We start from the raw sequence: 25,903 nt of genomic DNA, 5'->3' as shown, positions 1-25,903 counted from the left end.
AGCATATAAATATCCTTAGGAATATTGATTATTGGAAATTGTAAGGAAACAATAGCTTATAATGAATATTTTTGTATCGCGTACAAATACAAAAATAAAAAGCTCTCTAGGGAGACCTGCAAATTTTCAAAGAGTTGGTCCTTCTTAAAATAATTTCCCACATTTAAGTACCGAAATAAAGTATCCAACCTCTTCCCCAGTAGTATTGGGAATATTAGTAAAATTTAATATAGAGTTGATTATAGAGCCTAAACTCTTTGAATAAAACTTAAGAAATCGTTTTACCTGTAGAATCCTGGCCTCTTTGGAATACAATTATGGCTGAAATCATAAAAATTACTCAAATGGAATTATTGTTTCAGGGGATCATGTTATACTATATTGATGATGAACCGTATTGGTGGATAAACAAATACATATTGTGTTCCGTTCACTTATCCATCTTCAAAATGCCAGCGTTTTCTTGGAATTGACTATGGGCTGACACATATTAACTATGAGATGCAATTTTACAGCAAGAACCGTTTTGTAATGTACCAAAGAAAACTTAATGTGTGAACTTAAATGATATCACAAACGCTTAGATTATGAACATTTATTCACTTCTCTACATAGTCACCTTGAACATTTTAAAATTTCCAAATCAGGCACCAGCTTTTGGATCCCATCATTACAGAATTTTGCCCTGACTGTTATATCACTTAGTGACAAACAAACATAAATGATCTTTTTCAGTCTCATGAGTGATAGGCTTCGCTAACGCTTAGCCAATTAAAATGAGAAGACAAATATTCATTTTACTTACGGACAAAGCGATATCATTTCTGATAGGCGGACGGTCACCTTCAAGTTTAATAAAGAAATGATTATACGCGTGCCAACTAGGTTATCATCCGTCCAATAATTCAGTACTGAACCAGTAACACCAGAAGAATATCGATAGCTAGTATCGAGCTCTGGTTTGTGTAAAATAATGTAAATACAAAATGAAATACGTTACAGCTTTCTTATACAAAAATCGTGTTATAATTAGCTTGATGGATCTATATGAATTTTGATAGAATTGAGTGGCATTGAGAAGGGATAGAAGCCATCAAAATAAATGAAGAATTAAGTGGCATTGAGAAGAGATAAGATCCATCAAATAAATGAAGAATTAAGTGGCATTGAGAAGAGATAAGATCCATAAAATAAATGAAGAATTAAGTGGCATTGAGAAGAGATAAGATCCATCAAATAAATGAAGAATTAAGTGGCATTGAAAAGAGATAAGATCCATAAAATAAATGAAGATACCAACCAATATAAAAGATTTAATAAATTATATAAATAATTTATTCCGATAAATTATTCCGTTCAGTGGGTAATTCATTCTTAATAATCCTTATATATTAAAATCAATGCAATATTTTCAAATGCCAAAATATTAGAATTTTAAAAGTATTACAGCACTTGTTCTGCTCACTGACGCATAGCAGTTAACATTATATGACATATATACACTGTCAATAATTTTTCTAAAGCTGTTTATGACAAAACATTGAGGTCGAAACAAGATACTTTGCGAGACTATTGACATTTCTGGTCATGTACACTGAAGGAATCTAAGCAGGCAAGAAAAATCATATCTAGATGTGTCATAAACCATTCTTAAATTCTGGGTATCTACGATCTATCTCCTCGAACCTGACACTTTGAACGATGATTTACACACTTGGAAAATGTCTAGTTGCTACAAATTTTACCTCTTCGTCACCTACTAGAATATACTGAGGCCTGTGTTTAAAAATGTATTAAAACATGTTCATTAAATTTATAAAAAATTTATAAAATTGTAAGATCATCTTTTATTGCCAGCAGACATATATAATTAAGTTCATTTGAATAATATGGCCTGAAATTTACATTTTTGGGGCACCTTAAAAGATTCTACAATACAAATGACCAGTTTTCGATACTCGATTGTTTAAAGTAGTTTTAGGATTCAAGCATGTATACTGTGGAGACGCTTAGAGAAAAATGCCTTCCGTAGACATATCTGACATTTACGAGTAACAAAGTGTAAACTCCGAACCGACTATTGCATATAGTAGTAAGATTTGTGCACATTGCACGTAAGCCTTTAGTGTTTTGAGCATTTAACAAATATAAATACATTTATCATACTACCAGAATTTCCTTGGAGAAAAGATCTATGAACTTTTTAATACAGATAGTCGTTAGTTCGTTATAGAAACATATATGTTCAAGATATTTCATACATTAGGTGCCTGGTTCATTTTAAACGAAAGGCCAATCCTCTTTCAGCCTTATACTTCCCGTCTTCGTGGGCTTGTTCGAGGATCTTGTTGAGTGAATAAGGGGGAAGTCGCTACAGTACAAGGTTGGCAGTACTCATAAAACGTCCTTCAGTCACAGACAGGTTTACCTTAAGATCTCGCAATTTTTCAAATAATGTAACAACTCAAGTAAATGTTTTAACACCATGGAGTTCTTGGAGCGGATATGAGCAGGCATTGACCAGTGGATGTATAGGAAACTTTGAATTCAAAACGTGCTCAGGCATACACTTTTAAACTTTCATGGTAAGTACCGATATTCTTCACTGTATTTAGAATAATTTATTTGTTGAAACTGCATTAAAGATCAAACAAAACTTATACTAAATAAATACAAAAAGATTGGCAAAGACGGCATTACTGTAATGGAGAAGTACTCCAATACTGTAGGTTGATCAATAGTCTGAGTTCTACTCTATTGTTCTTCTTTGCCAGTTCTTCCACCTTTATTTAAGGAGGGGACTAGGCTACCAGATCATCAAGTAAAGAAAGAGGCGTTTAGCAGGGAGTAGAAAAAGAATCTTAAGACACGCCACAAGATTTAAAACATATATATTTAAGAAATAGAGAAAATGGGCTTCCTAAATGAAAACTGTCTGATCAATTATTGCTGTTGTTGGGTAATTGTTTATTGTATTATTGTTAGATTTATAAGGGGGATCAAAATGAGAGCGATCAACAGTCCTCTCAAATTAACTAGTATGTAAAACGCACACCTAATATCATTCAACTGAAAAAAACCAACGCCAGTATGTTACTTACATCCTTGCTATCCAGGTTTATACAAGAGTTTCATCTAGAGAAAACACCTTCCATAGAAGCTGCTACAGTCAGAATATCTAGTAAGGCATATGTCCTCCAGAAAAATTAAATACTTAGCAAAGGATATATTCTTCAAAACACGATAAGCATCTATCATAATCATAGATTTCAATACTAACACTATCGACACACACCGTAGCAATGGCTTGAAGGGTTGGTTTAATATGAATACTGAGTTTAGCTCTAGTTCACCTTCCTCTTAAAGTAGCGTCTGGAATCTGATAATATTGCGGTATCTGAAGCCATGTTCGTCTAAATATCTAAAATTAAATCGAAGAAGTTCAAAACAAACAATTTATTCCTTTTCAACATCAAAGATACAACTTATAACATATAGTGTAATCCAGGTAAATTAGCATTCTCATTATCCCATCAGGTGCCCACTAACGTCATAGTCTCGGTTATAATTTCGTTGTAATAAAATAGCAAAAGCAAAAAACTTGCAATATTTTTATTATACTTTTTCCAATGTATTATACTTATAATTCAGAAAACTGTATTGTATTGCATTACGTATTGGAAGTTTATTCATGCACCTAATACAGAATACCAAATCTAGATACCATTCACAATTGTAATTTTTTTCTAGTTGTGACGTCAATCTAGTACAATCTTTTTAATACCCAATAAAATATCCAAAGAGTTGTTAAAAATTACACTTTTGTTAACATTAGAAAAGATATGTGATGACACCCTTAAAACACTCGTATTATTACTTCTGGGTACTGTACTACGGCTGGGTCGTTACGAGCCTGCAGTGGTGATTACTTGATGACGTAACTGCCACTCTAGCAGTCTTAGTTTAGAGATGACTCTACTGGCGGCCGCACGTTTACGACAGTATTCTTAGTCGTACATTAATAGGGGATGTCTCATGTCAAATATATAATCGATACATATAAAATCTGTTTGAGTGTTTCGATATTTTTCGGAATATTTTTCGTGTTCGGAATCTTTAAACGTTTTCTACTTGATTGTTAAAATATTTTAAAATCCAGCAAAGATCACTTCTGGTTGATCTATAGCTTTCAGGTAAACCTACCACTGGGCACAGCAAAAACCGACTTGTCACTTAAATCTGGGCAATCTTATGGATGTCCAGGAACAGCACATCACTAACCGTAAATGTCATTCTGTCAAATGATTCTGGGGAGCAAGAGTAATTCGATAGGTCTATTCTACTTCGGGAGATGACTGTTGGAGTTGGTGGGGTAGGTTCCCTAAGTATCAGAGGTTCTTGCTAGCCTCAACATAAGGGTTTGCCACCTCCTGCCTACATTGAATGGAGAGGCTAGTTCAGAGCTGCCCTGCCCTTATTTCGTGGGACATGACTCATAATTACTGTCCCAATTTCTACTTCATGAATTTTGATACGAGGCGGCCCTGTTACCCTCAGACTTACCCTTCCAGAATATTCTGTCACTCCGGAAGCAGCACAAAGGTCCAGATTCAATTTATAAGCTTCTTATCCTAAGATAACAAACAAATATTTAAAAATTATCCTAGACATTATATAGTAGGTCATATTATCTTGACAGGACCTGAGTAGAGTGAAACAACACCATCCTCTTGATTGGTAATGAGTTCTTTCATGAGTTACTCTAATACTGTCTGATTTCTATAATTTGACATTAATATAGAATAATTTTGAAGGTGCGATTAATTTCTTTGTTACATCCTCCGCCAATTTAGCACCTGTATGTAACTGTTCATTATTATTAAATTAAATACTAATTTCACCAATAAGTTATTGCTTTGTTGATAAGTGGTATCGGGAAAGGCAGTTTAAAAATAAATTGAGGCACAGCAAAAATATTAACATTTATTCTTAAATAAAATACTTCATATAAATGACAAACACTTGGAACGAAAACTAATCACATAATCACACAGATCTTATCAGCAGGACAGTATAGGGGATTACACAGAGATAGAATTACGTTTCAAATAGATCATTATTCTTGTTGTAAGATAAATAAAACGTTTTTACAGCAGTAATACTAATGAAAAATTCTACTTTAACCTCATGGCTAGGTTACAAATTTAAGAAACATTGGAAATTAATATTTTTCCACAATTCTGACACAATTATAACATATTTTGTGAAACGCTATTTTAACATGACCAGTGGAACCGAAAACTGCTGCTTAAATGAAAACCATTTAAATTCTACTTTAATGATACCAGATGTGCTTTTCAATATTTAATTACATCTACATAGATCTTATGGATATTTAATTTACAATGAACATTCACAATACATCTGAAAGTTTTTTACAGTAAACACATTTATTTAATTAAGGAGACCAAATTCTGTTGAAATACCCGCAATTACCTGTAAGATGGTAAAACTGTGTTTGCATCTCTCCATATCCTAAGTTGCGTGGATTAACTAAACAAAATGCCACTTAGCCTAACTTAACTAATGGGGTGGTTAGTTATGGACTTGTTCTGCGGCGGCCGGCGAGGCACTCCTCTTCACGAAGCCCCCGAACCCGGACCGGTCGATCTCATCGAAATTCCGCTTCACGAAGCTGCCAAACCCTGATCGATCGATCTCGTCGAAGTTCTTCTTAATGAAGCTGTTGAAGCCGGTTCGGTCTATCTCGTCCATATTCCTCTTCTGTCCACCCAAGCCGATTCCACTGAAACATGTAAATTAATTGTAGAACGTTACGTAATTGATTTTTATATCTTTCTAAAAATCTTAAAAATAAAATAAGAAAACTTATTTGGAAGTTTATTTTGTTTTAATCTATAATATAAAAATGAATCACAAAATGTGTTGGTAAGCGCAAATCTTGATAACATCTTTTTGTAAAATGTCCATAGAAATCCGAGGAAGGTTTTTATGAAGAAAAAGTTAAGAAAAGTTACCGGAATTATTTTGTAATTCAGAGAAAATTGTAAGTTTTACGTTTCATAATTCAAATTAAACTGGCACTAAACGGCTGTTGACAGCTATAGTTCGACAAACTTTCTGAAACATCTGTTTACATTTAAATTGTATCATTGATAAGTAAACAGTGCTTGATCGGTAGTGTAATGCAGATAGTAAATAAAACATTAATAGATACATTTTACTCCAGATTGCACCAGTGACGAATTAAAATCATCTAACGCATTAAATACTGTTATAAAACTAACCTTAATGAAAAAGGTATGAATGTTTTCACCCCATTAGTTACTTTTAACTGGTGGGCTTTCTTGACATTATGATATTACATTTTAACAATGACTTATGGAAAAACAGAGAAATGAATACTAACATGCCTTAACGATTCATTCTTTCCCTGACTACAGTCCAAAAAACAAGTGTAAGGCATAACTTTAATAACGATTATTTTTGAATGTTGCAAAACCTTAATACGGATTTCCCTCTTATACCGAAAGTACATAGTAAGTAGGTAGGACTTCCCTAGGTCGTAATAGGCTTTTCAGTCCTACTTATGTGTGTATTTTCTTCATCAGGACAAGGCAAACTCAACTATGTCAACACGATTTTGACCAAAATAGATTTCCGAGAACTAGATAATCGGACATATGTAGTATTTTCATCGAGGCAATATGGTAAGCTAAACTGTGACATAGTAGGTAAATGAATTTAAACGGTCTTAAGTAGGCAATTTTTAACCGAATTAAGCATCTCGGTCCTACGTAAGTATATATACATTTTTTCTTCGTCAAAACAACAACAAAAATCTACTATGGTACTGGAAATATCTTAGACCTGAAATATATGACAAGAACTGGAAATATACGCTTTTTAACCGAAGTAAGTTTCCGAGACCTATGTGATCCTAGATTTGTGTTTTCTTAATCGGGATGACAAGGCAGATTCAGCTGTGACGTTATGTATATAATTATTAAGTTATTATATATAAAAAATGCTATAATAATTAAGTAAAACTCTGATATTATTTACGATGAACTTAAATAATAGTCTATCTACCTGATGTATGCCTACTTAGGCTTTTTTTAAACTTTTTATAAGACTCCCATCATATTACATCATAATTGCTTTTACGAAGTAATATAATGACTTCGGTTCTAAAGATTGCGTAGGAAACCGCGGGTAACAGCTAGTATTATTAATATAATCGGAGTTCACACAAGGTATCAATATCTACCAAAATAAGTTTTAAATTTACCGTTAGAATAGAATTAATTTTAACGTTTTTACAAAGGCGTATTCAACTTATCCAACATTTTGAACGATTACGAAAAGGAATGTTTGGAATTCATATTTTGGTACGAGACAGGGTGTTTTCATATGTCCACCATTAACCATAAAGTGAGTACATTTGAAGGTAAATAGTTCAGTGCAATATACTGAAGGTATAAGAGATCAAAGTTCTCGTAATCACGATATCATGGTATTTTTCCATAATTCTCTGCAAACCCATAAGTTATAATCGTTGGACAAAGTTTAGTTTTGGACCAGAGAATAACGTGATAAGGTCTGTTATCAGGCATGCATGCTACATTTTGCCACATAGTTAAATTAATCTTGTGTCTGTAATGACGCATTTAGTATATTTCAAAACCTTAGCAGTAAATTACTAGCAGTGTCAGAGAAATCACCCATTATTAAATTTACTAGCAGGAATGCGTGGTAAAGGCATATTATTAATGGGAAGTTCAACTCATTGAGTATGATAAGATACCAAAATAGACCCTTTAGCTGCCTAAGTGAAATTTCAATTACGTTAGGATAATGCATCGTGGTCCTCAAAACATTATCTACGAAGTAAAACGATTGTCCGCCTTTAAAAAAACCATCATAATCTCATAAAAACATACGCTTCTGAATTCTGCTCGTAGAGCCTCCTGACGTACTCTGTGATAATCGTAGCCCCAACAATGCCAAACGCCTTAATGATACCGAACGCAGCATCGTGAAGTTGATATAATTTCGAAAGCGTTTTCAACAAAATTTGTTGGCTTTCCACCAAGACGAAACTGAGATGCCGCTTCCCACTACCATGTGTATCCACTCTATGGGTACTAAAACCTTACAACAATAGGGCATATAACAATCACTGGTGTGGTTTTGGATAGCCAAAAATAACCTGTACAGTACAAAAAACGTAAAAAGTTTTTTTACTATAACAATACAATTAATTTTACATTAGCGTTTACATTTTTTCAAACCTAAAGTTGCCAAACGTTTAATATAAATGTTTTGCCTATTTCAAAATATGAGATGAAATTTATATAAATCTCGCATAACTATGGAATACGGTTATTTACTTTGCTTAAAGAGATAGAGAACATTGAAAAGCTATATTTATTGGAATAAATGCAATTGAACAATATTTGTTTTTTCTGTTCCTATAACCAAAACATTAACAGTAGCAATAAATTGTGCCATTAGGCAACTTACACTTAGGGATTATTTTCTAAAAAGTAAAAACACATTTTGTAGTAATGGACATCATATATTGCGTATCGTGGCGTTTCTTGGGAATTTTAAATTGTTTCCTACATATTTATTTGCCCTTTTTATATCGTTTAGTTATTTAATATTAAATGTATCACATCAATTTTATAAAAATCGGCATTCTTATACAAATACATAATAGCTGATGAACATTCTAAATTGAATCTAATTCATCGAAGTCATTAGCTAAAACATTGATAAGGATTAAACAAAACAATAAATTTAAAAACATTAATAACGAGTATTACTATTCTAATAGAAATATGAGCTGACCTTGAAAATCATTTTTAAACTGTATCAAAATATTTTACTTTTTTATAGTTCTTTCTTTAGCAAAAATGAATTGCTTTGCCAGTCCGGAATAAAAGATATTGGCGTTTAAAAATTGGCTCACAGAGCTACGTATAAAAACACAACTATGCGTAACTAAAGTAGGCCATATTTTTGTAGTAATGTACTTATTTTATGCCACCAATTTTTATTTTTGCACCTGTCAACTAACGGTTCAGGATAATTTATAAGCTTTGCTTACCGTAGTGGAAAGAGAAATGGTGTGCCATTGTTAATGCATTGCATGGTTGCAGCAGATTAGTTGCAGGCGCGTGTCAGATTTACTGTACTGTTTGTCACTAGAAGGAAGTGGCTGATATTTATGTTCATTGTTACAGATGGTATTTGTGTGCAGTTTGAGTTAGTTTAGTTTTATGTTATGTACCTTGTTAGGTTGAGCTGTTTACGGAAGTTTAAAGTACAGTAGAAAAACTGCAGACAGAAAAGTAGTAATATAAAGCGTTATAAAATCCCATTATATAATAATTTGTAGGGAAGAATACTTTGTATTTTCATTAGTAAAACACCTCTTACAGCAGTTATTTAATTTTGATAAATTTCACAGTGTTTGGATAGTTTATAATACTTTTATTAGTAACTTTCGTTTTTTATCGTACTTTAAACATCTATAAATAGCACAAATATGTTACATAACATAACACTAAATCAGCGTAACAGCACAAAAATATCACCTGTAACAATAAACAAACAACAGTCACAGCTAGTGAGTGACAGCGCGAAAAAATCTGACACGCTGCAAACTCGCAGTGCTTGAGCGATAGCACACCGAGTTTCTCTCCGCCATGATAAGCAAAGCTTATAAATTAACATGAACTGTTATTTGAAAAGTACAAGAATAGAAAATTGGTGGCACAAAATATGGTGTTGTATATTTTTAGTTAAGGCCTAGTTGTAGTTTTACACGTATACATGTAAGCCTAATTTGAAATGTCCATTATATTTTTCCCCTGATTGGTACAAAATTTTAGTTTTGCGTTACAAAAACCAACACATAATATTACAAATTCTAATAGAGTTTTAGAAATTATTCGTGATGGTTGGCATAGATTTACATACATATACAGCTCGATTCCCAGGTGTTTGAGATTCAATTTTTACACAAGATACATAACAAAACTCTCCATTTCCATAGTAATTTTAAGTAATACAATAACTGTATTTAAAAGATTTTCACCAAATTTAAGGAACTAAATGTTCCAAAATTTGAGGACCCAGTACCAATTCTCAAAAACGTAAAATTTTTACTTTTGAGGAAGTTTAAAAAAAATAATTTTTTACCTTTTCAGAAAGGCTGACCTAGTCATAATAAAGTCCATTCCTAATTTGCAATACATTCATTTTGACTTGATACGTTACATGAAAATTAATATTTTGAAAAGGTACAATGACCATAGCTAATACAATTTAAATGGAAGACTATATCTTATGTTACGTATTTTAAACGTATTTAAAAATAAATGTTTTAAATTTAAAACCACGTAACTATCTTTAACAGTTTTTTAATAAGGACTGAAACACTACTTTAATGTAGAAAATTAAAACGTATCCAGTTTTATTGATGAATATTATAATCATATCTAAACGTATCTCTGTGCCAATAGGAAATACTTTAAATAGATTCTCTGCATGTAAATTAGGGGGTTACAGTTTATTTCTATGTTAGAAATCCTCTCGTTTTCCTAATATATGTTTAGAACGCTTTTATGACTAAACCTATAATGTTTCTGAGCTCGTAAAAAATCATTTTATATAACAATGAAGAAGATAATGTTCAAGGCTCATAGAATTATTAGTTTTAAATCACAAGTTACATAAGAATACTTGTTATGTTAACATTTTCCTCGAATATACTATATCTGTTTGTTGTGAAGTTGAATGTACAACAATTGAATGAATTAATAATAAAAGTATAATTATAAAATTCTTGAACTTTGGGTTTTAGAAGTTATTCTAGCATCTATATTGTTATAATATGAAGGCACGTAATAAGATTTCTGAAATACAATCAAATTTTAGAATTTATAGATTAAATAACATAGAAATAAAGGCCATTATATAAGAAATGATTTTATTTAGAATTAATGTTTATTAAATACAAGTAATGTCTTAATATTTTCAACCGTGCACTTTTTTCCATCAAGATTATAAAATATAATATTTTATCAGTATCAAAATAATAAACCAATAAAACACTTAAAAATAACTCCTTAACGATTTATTAGAGATCCGGTAACTGATAAAGGTAGAGAGATAACGAGACAAAGGGCAGGACTCTCAGAAAGTAAACCAATTGTTACTGTAGCACAGATAACGAACAGCTGTGCCGATAACAACCAAGTTGTCTGCAACTGTCGTCCCTCTGGTGAGATAATTACATCATAGAACTACTTTCAGGAGATTGGGTTGAGTGGTCTGCAGAAGTTGTTGATAAGAACGAAAAACTGTCCACTCATAAATGAGTATACGTTACATATAATGTAAATAATAGTGTTGACATCTTACGCTAGAATCATCCTTGGTAGAAACTTTGTTAGGAATAATAAAAGAAATTGAAAAGATTACGCGTTGTTAAGGAATTCCATCTAGCTATGATCTAGTAAAAAGTTCAATCAAAAACACTAAATTCTTGTTTTTACGGTGAATATTTTAACTCTATCAAAGTGAAATAGATTCAAAACTGAAAATAATGCAAAAGCTGACAGTCAGACTTGTATGCTATCTGAATTTTTGTGATTCTTCAGATAAAAAATTACTCAGATAGTCTAAATGGAACCAATAATTGCGTTTTTGAAGTTTTCCTAAATTAATAGTTTTACTGTACCAACTATTTATTTTGAAGTAAAACATGTCTTTCATATTTCCTTCAATTTCATTATTATTATATTTATATATATATATATACATAATATTTATATAGTATATTATATAATATTATATAAAATGTATATATTTATATTATATTATATTATTTCATAATTATATTTTAAATATCCTAAAACATCAAAGGAAATTTTTTCAGGATAAATTCACTTGTATGATGAAATCCGAATTTGAGGTAACTCCGTAAAGTGGGGATCAAAATTGTAAAGCTCACAAAGCATGTTACTTTACTATTGGGTAACAAAAGAACAAATTAAAATATTTAAATATTAATGACACAAAAACTATTTCTAATAGTCATGCTCAGGTTGACATTTTTTACAGCTATACAATGATTTGATTTCATGTTAGTAGTCATGCTTAGGCTGATATTTTGTTACATTTACACACTAAATTTGATTTAGTGTTCGTAGTCATGATCAGGTTGATATTTTGTTACAGCTACAGATTTGATTTCGTGTTCGTAGTCATGATCAGGTTGATATTTTGTTACAGCTATACACTGATTTGTTTTCGTGTTCGTAAGGTCTACCTGAGACTGTCACAGCAACCTCCTGCGGTCCTCTTGACTCCACCAAGAGTGCTACCCATAAGAGTGTCGAACCGGTAATTCCTGGGATCCCGACTGCCGCGGCTGAAGAAAGCAGCACGATTCCTCAGCACATCGAGGTCCCTCAACAGGTTGCCACCTCCTGAAATTTAACATTTGGGCATAAGATTTGGATCAATCTAAACGTTTTATACAACGAATAAATTAATCTGCCAGTTTGGCTACCTTGAGATATACACTGACTTTGCACCTGGTGAAAACAGTATTAGGTTCTATGGTTGTGTACCATCATACAGTTTTATTTAATTTTTTTTATATGTTATCAAATACCGTGTTTATCAAGTTTGTCAGTTTTGAAACACATTATGCCTACACGCTTTACTAAAGGGTTTTGAAACGATCAAACTCTTGCCATAGTGTAACTTTAAATTCAAAACTTGAATTAATATTTCAATAAATAGTCTCCAAAAATATCTGAATTTATTTTCTGGAATAAAATATTGTTAACATATTCCAGCCATTTGAAATTTTTTTGAATTTATCTCTAATAATTCAATAACAAGGATCTAACTGTATGTACATGAGTTACTGTAAAGGCTCGTAAGGATCATAAGGCTCAGAAACACACGTCTGACTGGAGAAACCTATACATTACACAGAAAATTTAGTAATATAATAATACAAATGTAAGCTTTATTTAATTAATTACTTACTGATTGACTAGCATGAGGAGTAGAGCACTTACTCTTATCTATAAATATATAATTACAGCAAAATTCGGCTTGACAATTTAAAGTGGGAGTAGTTTTTGTCTTTTAAGAATTTTTGAGAAGTGAGCTTTTTGATTGATATGCTTAAAGTTTATTTTTTATGAGGAAGAAAATAAAAGAAGTTTTTGAAAATTTGTTTCATATCCCTTCAGACAACCTCTAACAAACTTGTAAAGCAAAATTACTAAATGAAAATGTACTGTAGACCCATTAATAAGAATGAGTTATTAAAATACATAGCATTATTTGCTGCACTCAAGATGAATATTAAAATAGTTATTTCTGAATCAATAAGTTCCCTTATACTGTGAGTTTTGATCTCTATTGTGTGTCCTCAATATTTTGAAACAATGGAACTGTTTTGAAACATTCTTGAATATTATAACTAAAAATGTAAATATTTATGAATAAGTAAACAGTATGGCTTACTAAACTTAAAAGCGTATTTATTTGCATAGTGAAAGAAAACTGTATGTTCGTGTGTGTTCGGGTAAAACTACTTAGGTCCCAGCCGCAGTCACTTTGCTAATACTATAGGATTTCAGAACTACCAATTTGAAACTATTCATAACACATTAGAAGGATCAAACTGTCCCTTATTTTGTATTATATTAAGAATTAAAACATTTGTTTGGTTGCCGCTTATGCTTGTAACGGTAATCAGGACAAAAAATATAACTTTGCAGCCTTAAACGAGTTTCATAACTTACATTACACACTCAGTATATTAGAACAATACAAATGCTTACTATTCTTAAAAAGAATGCTGTAGAAAATAGGCAGTATACAAATAATACAGAATTTCTATTTATAATTGTTTCTTCCTTTTTTCTATAGAAACTAAATGATTTTTTTACTAAATCAGGGTAAGTAAGTATTTTAAAATTAGCTTAAAATATAATAACTTACCGAGTCTCTCAGGGTCCGACCATGCTGTGTTGTCCATGCAGATCATTCTAGGTATCATGCAATTCATGAATATCATGCATTGTTTAATAGTCATGCTACTGCGTGCCACGCTACTAATGCTTTTGTGTCTAAACAATCAATCGATTGTAGTTCAGCAGTAATTAAAAAAGCAGTATAGAATAAATTGGAAATAACGTTGTAAACGCTGAATTTTCAACATCCAACACAGAAAAGTGTTACATCAAATTAGTACCACGAAGAGTAATAATAAAATTGGTAGAACCTATATTATAATTAGGTTGGATACCATCACGGATACTGTGAATCAAAGTATACCAATCCAGATGTAGATTCAGATGTGGGTAAATAGTACTGGTGACAGATTACATCTCTTCCCTGTATAAAGAGATTTTATTTAAGGACCGACGGCGATTTTTCGTTGAATAAAACTGATAAATTGTAATCAACGAAGTTGTCGTGAATAAAAACTCTCTCTAGTGAATTTTCGCGCCCTCTTCGTAGACAAGTTTTAAATATAAAAGTAAAATTTGGGCAAATAGCTTAAGTACATTAGCAAAAATGTTAAACATAATACATACATGTTATAAAATTTATTACATCGGTAACTTTCGTAATATTGCATAAATACACAAAACTTTTTGCTCTATTATATATTTTTGTCTCTTTGATGTTTTTACGAAGTTATGGATATGTCAATTCATCGGTTAAACGTTTAGTTAAATGAACGTAATATTAAATTTGTTTTGCTATGTGAACAATCTCCCCTGTTTCAATGGAGCAAGATACACCCTGTGAACCACTATTTGTCGTACATGGGGTTAATTTTTATATGTTTGATAAACACAAAATACCCGATATAGTTGCCTGCTAAAAATCTGTATCTCTAATATTCTTTACCTCATATCCACAAATACAGTTAATATGGCAGAGATTCATTTGAGGTACACATGTTTATAATATTTTTAAGTTGAATTTTTCACTCTATTAATACCAAAAATATTTTAAGTACTTAAATTGTTATTATGATTAGATCCAATTACGTTATTCACTGTGTACTTTTAAAATAGACTATAAGCCACCAATTATTAAAATTTATTAAAAATACAATTTGGAATAACCTTCATACACGACATTATATCATAAATATCATTTAAATCTGCTATAAATATTATTACTTATTATATAATTATTAATTGAAAACAATGAACACCATAATTTCAGTAAGTACTTTATTATAAATTTCTTATGATTTGTACAAACAATAAGGCAGCATACACTATTCCACTGTCAAAATTGATAATATTTTGACCCTTTTCACTGATTATGTTCTTGTGTAATTGGATTAGATATATCAAGATTCTTTACATCAATAACGCCTGTGAAAGGTGCTTCAGTTTGTGACACTTCTACATTTTCTTCTTCCAAAGGAAAACTATAAGAGAGTTTTTTACTTTCTGAATACGATACAGGGTCTGAACTAATCTGCTCTTTGTTAGGTGTAACTTTAACACTTAATACCTTGGCTTGATACACATTTGAGTTTGATGATACGGTTTTTGTTGGTTTACTTTCTTTATTTATTGGTAAGCCTCCATAAGGACAATTGGTACAAAGGTTTGTATTTTGAGAATTGGTTCGAATAGGTTCAAATATCTGACGAAGATAATCAAACGGATATTTTGAAAGGTATGTTTTAGAAAAGTAATCAAAATCTGTCTTAGTATTAAAAAATAGTTCTTTGGTCGGTGTCGTAGTAGGTCTAGATCGTACAGTTTGGTCCTTGATTAGGTCATTTTCCAAATCATTCACCGTATTCAATATGTGATCTTCATCAAGTAAATTCATGATTACTGGGTATGAAAGTGGTTCCCGTATGAGATGACCACCTCCTAGAGAATCCATAAATCTTGAATACTTAATTGGTTCTTTTATCAGGTGACCACCACCAAGATAATCTAAATCCTTCTTCGACCCCAACAAATGACCACCACCAAGTGAATCCATAAACCTTGAATAAACAGGAATGTCTTTTATGAGGTGACCACCACCAAGCGAATCCATTACTCTTGTATACACAGGAGTTTCTTTTATAAGGTGACCACCACCAAGAGAGTCCAAATCCTTTTTAGTGTTCAACAGATAGCCACCACCAAGTGAATCAATAAATCTGGAATAAATAGATGGTTCTTTTATGAGATGGCCACCACCTAGATAATCTAAATCCTTTGTCGCGCCTAACAAGTGACCGCCACCAAGTGAATCCATAAACCTTGAATAAACAGGAATATCTTTTATGAGGTGACCACCACCAAGAGAGTCCAAATCCTTTTTAGTGCTCAACAAATGGCCACCACCAAGTGAATCCATAAATCGTGAATACACGGGAAGTTCTTTTATGAGGTGACCACCACCTAGAGAATCCATAAATCTTGAATACACAGGTTGTTCTTTTATAAGATGACCACCTCCAAGAGAGTCCAAATCCTTTTTAGTGCCCAACAGATGGCCACCACCAAGTGAATCCATAAATCGTGAATAAACGGGAAGTTCTTTTATGAGGTGACCACCACCTAGAGAATCCATAAATCTAGAATACACAGGTTGTTCTTTTATGAGATGACCACCTCCAAGAGAGTCCACATTCTTTTTGGAACTCAGAAGATGGCCACCTCCAAGTGAATCCATAAATCTTGAATAAACGGGGGATTCTTTTATTAGGTGACCACCACCTAGAGAATCCATAAATCTTGAATACACAGGTTGTCCTTTTATGAGATGACCACCTCCAAGAGAGTCCACATTCTTTTTGGAACTCAACAGATGGCCACCACCAAGTGAATCCATAAATCTTGAATAAACAGGAGGTTCTTTTATGAGGTTATCGTCACTAAGATAGTCAAAACCCTTTTGTCTTCCCCCAAAGAAATCTGACAGTTTAAGCACATTGGACTCATCAGATTTAACATCAAACAGTTCTTGTCGCTTGCCTAGTAAATGCCCTCCACCTAGAGGATCGATATGATCGTACTGTTTTAAGTCATTTTCATCGAGTATACCCTTTTCTCTTTTCATAACTAAGTATTTCCTATTTTGTATTGGATCGTTTAAAGTATGAAAAATAACTGGTCGGGGCTTTGGAATGAAAGTAACTTTATGGTTGGGGGTAGTCTTAGCGGAGAGTAAAAAGTGAATAATTTTGTAGTCGTCTTGTAACGTTTGCGAATATTTAGAACTTTTGGGAAATGTTCGAATGGTCCCGAATGTTTCTGAAACGCCAACACCAACATCGGCAGGATGCAGTGCACCATCCACTATCGTGCTCCCCAAACCTTGCTCCATCTCCAGATCCCGTACCAAGTGCCCTCCACCTATTCCATCTAAGTGCGAACCAGAGCCAAACTTATATTTTGATTTAGAACCTCTCTCAGAGCTCGCGTCCTGGTCCACTTTAGCCAAGAGAGCGAGCAAAGGCTGCACTTCCTCCCTCGAATCTGAAAACAGAAAGACTTTATGTTGTTAGTTTCTCGTGCGGTGAAAAGATGGGGTCATGATTTTAAGGATTCTTAAATAATTGAAAGGTTTTCCGGTTTAGAACACGTCCTAACACTGTTAAAGCAACTAACAACCCAATTCAAGATAACATTTTGACCCAACTATGAAGAGACATCCTAAAGTCATGGAAGTTATACTACAATATTTTCAAGAAACCTTGAATTAGAATAGTTTATGTTTACACCCATTACATTAGGACTACACCAAAATTCTCTCTACAGCTAAATCGTGGTATTTTCAGTTAATATAAATATTTTTAGTAATTTTTCGACACGATTCGAGCCGAAAACTTAGTTTTAGGAGTTTTAGGACTAGTCACGCCAGTAGGCTAGCAAACTTATGAATTAGACTTATACCATTTGTTTTATAGTGTATTATTTGGATATTAAATGCACATATTCTTCAATAAATACAATGCAAGGTGAATTGAAATTTAAACTATATTTCTAAAATTAAATTTGCTTTAGATTGCAGGCTACCGTTTCACGAAAACTGTACATTTTTTTTATTTATACAATTTAACCTAAACTTTAAATTACTTCATTGGACAAAAATGTTTAATTCTGGCTAACTGTATGTCCTTGCGTCCTTGCTCACTATTGTAACGCTGTACCCATAAGAAAATGTGATTCTGTTCACGCGGTACGCTCTCAAGTAGTCGAAGAACAGAATTGATGGGGTGCCGTAAATTAACTAAGAAAGCATCTAAAATCCTCAGACATTTGAATCAATAAGTAGGGTTTCTCCAAAACAAGTATTTTAACCACTTGCCTAAACAATCTTATGAGGCAGTAGATAACTATAACCATATGTTTCTTTACAACATAACATCGAGTAAACAAACATTTCTTTTATCACGCAATTCATTAAAAAAAATCATGTCTTCATAATTGCCGAATTAGTTTGTAAATAACCAACTTTCTATAATAGTAAGTGTATAAAATATTATTTTAAGAAATGTTTTAATATATTATAATTCTGTAAATATTAACAGCCTTTAGTCAGCTTTCCTGCAGTGAATAACAGATCAGCAAGATCGAATTTAAGTACTGAAACTACTATTTGTGCAAAGATAACATAATGTATGTATTTACTAAATAGAAACATATGTGTTTAAATAACGTGCATCACAAGTCAGTCACAGGTAATAAGCAAGTTAGGCACAAAACACCAACATTACAATAACAAGCCATTGTGAGGAATATGAGTGTTATTGATATGACGAACACATGCGACAACGGTATATAGGATCAAGCTTACCGATTCCATCCAGGTTTCGTACATCCTTGTTGTAGGTGTCAGGGAGATCATGTAGCCTGTTGTAATAGTACGCTTCATCGTCCTGTAACATAAAGGTGAAGCAATCAGTAACAAAGTTGGTGGATAAGGTTAACGTCCTTAACATTATAGGTACAGTCTGATAATGAAAGTTTAACAAGTGATGATAATTTTATTAATTTTTATGGATGATTTGGTACTCTAGCCAGGAATCTTGTAACAGTTACTTCAGATTAGGCCCACGTCATTATTTTTAGCGTGCAAACATTTCATGCCAGCATCAATATTCGAACTCGGGTCCCTGGGATGATAAGCTAAGATGTTAACCATTCGGCTGTCATAAAATGTTCATTCTTAGAGGACAATAAGAAATGACTATATTTCTCACGTCAGAGTTAGACGAAAATGGCTGAAAGTTTTTAATCCATACAGAGTGTGTATCAAATCCCATAACACCCCATATTCATTATGTTTTTCTAAATATTATACACTAAAACAGCATAAAAAGCAGATTATAAATCTTGGGCATTAGTTTCTTAGAAGAAGTTAAATACTGCATAATAATAATACTTTGCTGTAACATGTAATAAACTGTGAGAAACTGACCATGCACATAACAGAATATACAGCTATCCTAATAAGAATAGTTTTTTAAATAGGCAATATTCCATTAAAATAACTGTCAAATTAAAGAAACAAATGCAGCTTTTCAAAATTATTTTCATTATAGAACCAATTTTAATTTTATAATACGGTTTAATAACTCCTATAAGTTTACAATGACTTCTTTAACACTTAATATAATCCTTGGAAATGTTTTGTATTTGATTTCTGCTGTTACTTGAATAAATTTCTTTATTCATTTGCAATTTTGTGACATTTACTACCGGAACGATCTTGGTTTGAAATTTGTCAGTGAATAACCAGGAATAATTGTTGTGAAACAAAAACCACAGATTCTTTAAATTAAAGGCTGCAGTATCATAATAAAAAATCTCCAATTTAATACAACTTAAAAACTATTAGTTTAGAAAATGTACTAAAGATTTCCATAGCGTAAATATGACCAACTACGGAGACAACCAGTCTATGCCGTATCTTGGCGAGTGAACGTATTTATCATGAAAATAAATTTTATCCAGCAGAGCTATGTTTGAGATTTTATAGGAGTACTTTATATCGCCAGTTTGATCAATTTTAATCAAACATTAACTTATTTAAGTTTCTACAATGGCTTCTAGTCTTGTATATGCATGGAATCTATGGAGCCGAGACATGCTTGAAAGGCCAGTTTTTAATTTGTACGTGCTAATAATAAATTTATTTTTCTGTGCCTTTTCTACACAGTGCTATGTGAGCCAAAATCCACCATGTCACCATAAAAATGATTAAAACGGCAATTTACAATAATTTTTCCAATTTTAAAGAAATAACTATTTTGATACAATGAGGCCGGCCAGAGACACTCACTCTGATATTCTTAGGCAGGATCATAAGTTTTTGCAAGAAGGATCGGTTTTCTGCATTCTTCGAAATATCGACTATGAAATTGTTCTTTTTTATTGGTTGGCATCGGTACAGTGGATCTATTTATTATTTCCTGTCTAAAACAAGGGAGCTGAATATCGTTCATGTGTGTTTCTCAGACTTTGATCCATCACCAAGGATTTGGTAAGAGTTCATGTACCCACCACCATTGTGCATTGATAACCAACTATGCACAAAGCTACCTTCAATTGCTTTCGCTTTTTGCGTATTAATACCTTTAGTTGATAAAGAAACTATACTTCAAATATGCTAGGGCCATGTAGTGAAATTTTAATAGTATTTAGACTATTAAGAGGATTTTTCGCATTATGTCAGGATCTGCTCATCGTGCTCACTGTAAGCTTTTTTCAACAACAGAATCTCCTCACTCTTCCAAGTATTACATACTTGAAGTTTTAGCTTTCTTAATATATAGACCCTATTTTTTTCAGAAAATACCTTTAACTATCAGTTCAAAACCCGCCACAAGAGTAACATAGACTACCAGATCCATAGATTGACTTGCAGCTTTATAACGCGTTGCTTTGGAACCTAAAAAACCTTTCCAGCTGAAAACATGTTTTAAATTTGTAATAACATTTTGCGGGATAGACAGTGTACAAGAATTGCTGTCATATTATGCCAATTTTTTAATTATATGAAGTCAACTTATTTGATTGTCATATTTTAGTATGTGACATATATAATATAATATTTGTTATTGCCGAAATAAATTACTTCTGAATCTAAATGTAAAAACCACCAGTCTGAAAGCATGCCACGAGGGATTCTTATGAAATGTTCTCCTTACACAATTACCTTCTCGTCTGCACTGCTTAGTTGGAATTATCATTTGATAATCACATTTATATCAACGGCTTATTTCTCCAATTAGTGAAATGCATCATTTATTACTTTGTTGCTGGGAAGTTATCACTCCGGATTAAAATAGCTTTTCAACATTTTAATCAAACCAATTCATTTAAAATAATAACTTCATCACACGTGTTAGATATTATTTCAAACGCCATGTTCAAAACTGAACTAATAAAGTTTGATCCGGATCAACAAGTATAATTTGATTGCTTTTGTAGAAACATTTCCTGTGTCCCCTTTGTGCCCTTGTTTGGTGTACAATATTATATCAACGATATAATATTACGCTTGATGTGGTAAATATATTTGAGTAGGACAAACGATGGCTACATTGACAGGATAATATGTTTAGTGCTCGTCATATCGGTTGCTCATTCAAATATCACGTGATAACAGCTTGCTACTCTCTGGAATTTATGCGCTTGAAAGCAATATACGAATGAGTACTGTCTTATTGAAGATTGAAAGAGGAACGAGCCACTATCAGCATTATCTAAGAACACTAAAATTATAAAGGAGCATATTCTATAATGCCAAACTCTTAATATTATCGCAGCAACGCAAACAACACTAAACGATACACAATTGACATCAAAAATATTAAAGACGAATTGATTAAATTGTTTAACATTTATAAATATTTTGTTATAATTTATTTTCAATCTCAATTCAATGTTTTTATCTTAATTGTTCTTGCTATCATTTTATAATTTAATTGCTTTAGAATGTAATTTGATTAAGATTAAGCGCGTAATATGGCCCTCTACAAAGTATATTCCATCTTATGATAGTACGCTGTACAAAACTGTGATAACTGCTATATTTGCATATTCTTATTCAGAAAGTGAACGAGCATGCGGAACTATTTTATCCTTACAAGAAAAAAATTAACATGGAAAAATCACCTTATACATCTGTGAGTCATCACAATTTACTCAGATCATACTACCCTTAGTAACCCCACCCCTTAATATCATCCTGTTATTGTGTTACTTGGTAGTGAAAGTAACTCTGGTTTATAAAATCAATATATCCCAAGTTTGAAAGTGAGAGCACCACATTATATGTAAACACTGTCCACGCTATTGTGTCCATATGGCTATACTAGGCTGTTGCGGGTTACACAATTGATGTACTAATTGTTTATGTGTCTCAATTTTAAATAATGCTCATAGATCAATAATTCTTGAGGGTTTGATAAACAAATATCTGAGGTAACTGTATGTAATTTCTATGTCATTAAAATTTAATAAATTGAATCTACAGTCCCACAGGAATTTGTCCGCTATTGAAACTATTATAATAAACATTAAATTGCTAAATATAGTTTAACATCTGTGAGAGGTAATTTGATTTTATTTTTTGTATTATTTCTTTCCGGAAACATAAAACACATATATAAATCGAACTGCTTAATTATCAACCCATACATTAGTCAAATTAACCATTATATGTATATTAGAAAATAATACGTTATTATACCTATCCAGCTCAAGGTCCGTATCTATAGGTAATTTCTAATTCGAGATATTGTGCGGACAGACAGACAAATGACATTTTTCCAACCTTTCGGGTCAAAATCTGAGATAACGCTCAGTCAAGAAATTAATGTACTAAAATCAAGTAATTTATTGTAGGACTTATTTTCCACACTGTGCAATTGTTTGTACGTTGTTAACCGTAAGAAAACAATAGGCGTCATAAATGTATAAGATAGCCATGTATACATTTAGAATAGAACTTTAAAATTTCATAAATTAATAATTATTCTAACCATAACATTTTACTAATATAACATGTGTATTGAATCAATTAGGCAAAATGTTTTAAAATTGAACACCATATTTATCCATTAAAAGATGTACTTATTTCAATAGTTTTGCATATTTCGATCGGCAATAGATTTGTAAACTATTTCATACAAATTTAGCTTTATAATGATTCTAATTAGCATTTTTATGTATCATATTTTGTTTGTTCAAATGAATGTATTTTTATGTAACAACAAGGCACATACATTTTCGACCTTAGTTTTACATAGACTGCTTAAAGAGAAAGTAATATTCAAAGTGTACATTATCAACACAGAAGCTTTTATAGTGATTATTTTAAAATAGTGAAAGCCGCTCTGGAATTGTTTTTTTACATTTTAGAATTCACTTCAGACGTGGCGTGTGAGGTAGAACTAATCTACCTGATGTGATTGTTTTTCATTACTCTGTATTGTTGTTAGTGTTACACGTTGTCAAATATCATCAACTAGTTGTTTCAAGCTGCCGAGGTTGGATTAAATACCTGTGTATTTAGGGATGAAATGTTCAATAAATTGAACATAATTCAGTTATAATTTACGCTGTTCCTGAAGTTATTAAAGTCAGTCTGGATAGGCTGAACGTTCACAATCTGTATAGTTATAGGCTGAACGTTAGCGAAGCCCATGAGGTTGGAAATTTTATTTCTAACTGTCTATTTGTCTGTCTGTTAATACGATATATTAGGGACTAACTGACCTATATACTTGATATTTTACATGAAGCTTCATTTCTATATAGGCAACATCTAGATCGATGATGGTGCATGTCGATTTGGTTGAGCGATAGCGATAATGTTTACATTTGTCTCATAGTTCACCTTTATGGCAACGTAAAAATGAAGGAATGCATACATTTGTAAACAAAATGAATACAATCACATTACAGATTTACATTTTACATTAAAAAAATACTGCATGATTATCAACAAGGTATAATTAAAGAGAAAAATTTAGTCAGTAGAATTTTAAATTTAGACTTCTCTTCTAGATAAATGTTAATGAATTCTATTGTGGTGCATTGCTAGAACGCCTATGTGGGATTTTAGAACGTCATCGAAACGTATAACTTAGTAGCATGGCTGAATTTCTCTTTTATCTGCCAGAGTGACGTAGTAAAAAACTTTTCCGTATTATTGTCTATGAGCTATATATTTAAAATTCGGCATAAAACCTCGACAAAGTCTATTAAGAGACACAAAGCATGTACTAATTATCACCTATTACAACCGTGTTTCCAACTATTAATAAAAAGATAATAATCTGATTACACTAATTGTATAAAGTGAAAGAAAGTAGATTTTTTGGTAACAAACAAAACTCTTATAGATGGGTAATGTGAGAAATGAAATGAATACAATTATATTATATCCTTTAAAAGTTCTGCAATTAATGGATATAATAAATAATTACACTGAGCTATTAAATGTTGATTTTAATATTTAAAACACAAACTTCATAAGCATCAGACATTTACTGAGTAAAATAATTGAACTTGAAAATTGTGATCGGTGATGGTTATTCAACCTTATAATTGTAATAGAGTTGTTTACAGTTAGCTACTGTAGAGATATTAAAGGTGAATCTATGATTATCTCGCTAGAACTTCTAATACAGAAATACATCCAACAGAGATATACAGAGATTAAATTGCATGTCCTGTTGTTGTCAGTTAGTTTAAATATATTCTTTAAAAAAACCTTTATCTAGACAGCATATACATACAAAAGAAGTTTCAAAATGTACTGTTTTAAATAAGTTTTGTAAAAATATAAGGTAAATATTCTTACTTTAATGCAGATAATAACATAAACTTCATCGTCTTGTTAGGTCTTTGTGGTAAAAGTTTAATTAACACAAAAGGAGCGTGGAAATTCTTAATTAATCTTACTACAGTGTTCCTAAATATAATTAAGCTATGTAATCTTCTCTTGGGTAATATAATTGTTGTTTTTAATTATGTGTCCAATTCACTTTAGTGCACAACTATTTTAAAATTATGACACTATGTTATACATCAGAATTAAATTAACGGATTTTATGTTAATATTAAAGTTATTTTAAATAAACACTTGGTCCACTAAACGTAACCACTGAACCAGCATTCCACTCCGACAGCGTACGTAATTGTTTTCCTTCATTTAAGAATTCATACTACATATAAATACAGAAGTTTTTTTCCAAATCTCATGAATGGATAGTAGTTATAATTATATTAACATTATTATTAAGTAATTCCTTTATTGTTCTTCCTGTAATAACATACTTGTTTATTTAAATGGGATGTTCAATTTCAAACTGTAAAAATTATAAAGATCGCGGCTGAATAATTTTTACTTGGTTTATTTACCAATTCAAATATATTAAAGAAAATTCTGAAATTTCTAAATATGAATAGAGTAGAAATGGTACTTTTGTATTGCATGTCTTGTATAAATAAGATGGTAAATATAAACTTTATTTGTTCGCATTTGTTATTTACAACATACTAAACATATTAAAAACATTTATACCAAATCTAAAAATCAAAATGTCAAATATCACATTATATCTCTCAATCATCAAATATCAAATAAAGAATTAAAAAGGATTATTACGAATAATAATATTTTTAAATTAATATTAATAATATTTTGGGTACGTCCTAATAATATTACTTAGTTTTGCTTTCATGTATAAACAATTCAACGGATTGTACTGAAATTTTACATGGATACGGAACCTGAATACATGTCTATTCTCATTTCGAAATTCCTCTGGACTACGCCCCACTTG

At 31.6% G+C, this 25,903-nt stretch overlaps 2 protein-coding genes across 4 annotated transcripts in view; both read right to left on the bottom strand.

Annotated features, from left to right (window-relative positions):
• Positions 1-4,969: 4,969 nt before the first annotated feature.
• The window catches only part of LOC124366094 (orcokinin peptides type B-like), a 122,114-nt gene continuing 101,180 nt past the window's right edge, over positions 4,970-25,903 (bottom strand). The window contains exons 2-5 of one of the 3 annotated variants that reach the window (XM_046822344.1): positions 18,898-18,979; positions 17,415-17,576; positions 12,368-12,527; positions 4,970-5,806 (exon numbers count right to left, since the gene is read on the bottom strand). In XM_046822344.1, the coding sequence (XP_046678300.1) occupies positions 5,596-5,806; positions 12,368-12,527; positions 17,415-17,576; positions 18,898-18,979 (615 nt within the window). In that variant the 3' untranslated portion in view covers positions 4,970-5,595. The remainder of the gene's footprint in view (positions 5,807-12,367; positions 12,528-17,414; positions 17,577-18,897; positions 18,980-25,903) is intronic. The other 2 variants (XM_046822346.1, XM_046822347.1) reach the window with 2 other exon arrangements.
• On the bottom strand, positions 15,301-17,408 carry LOC124366093 (feeding circuit activating peptides-like). The gene has a single exon (XM_046822343.1). It carries the CDS (start codon positions 17,155-17,157, stop codon positions 15,400-15,402), a length of 1,758 nt encoding a protein of 585 aa, XP_046678299.1. The 5' UTR covers positions 17,158-17,408; the 3' UTR covers positions 15,301-15,399.

This window comes from Homalodisca vitripennis, chromosome 7 (genome assembly GCF_021130785.1).
Source record: "Homalodisca vitripennis isolate AUS2020 chromosome 7, UT_GWSS_2.1, whole genome shotgun sequence".
Lineage (NCBI taxonomy): Eukaryota > Metazoa > Arthropoda > Insecta > Hemiptera > Cicadellidae > Homalodisca > Homalodisca vitripennis.
This window is presented reverse-complemented; position numbering and strand designations above follow the sequence as displayed.

Coding starts and splice junctions, on each gene's coding strand:
- LOC124366093 (XM_046822343.1), bottom strand. CDS start 17,157: ATGAAAAGAGAAAAGGGTATACTCGATGAAAATGACTTAAAACAGTAC.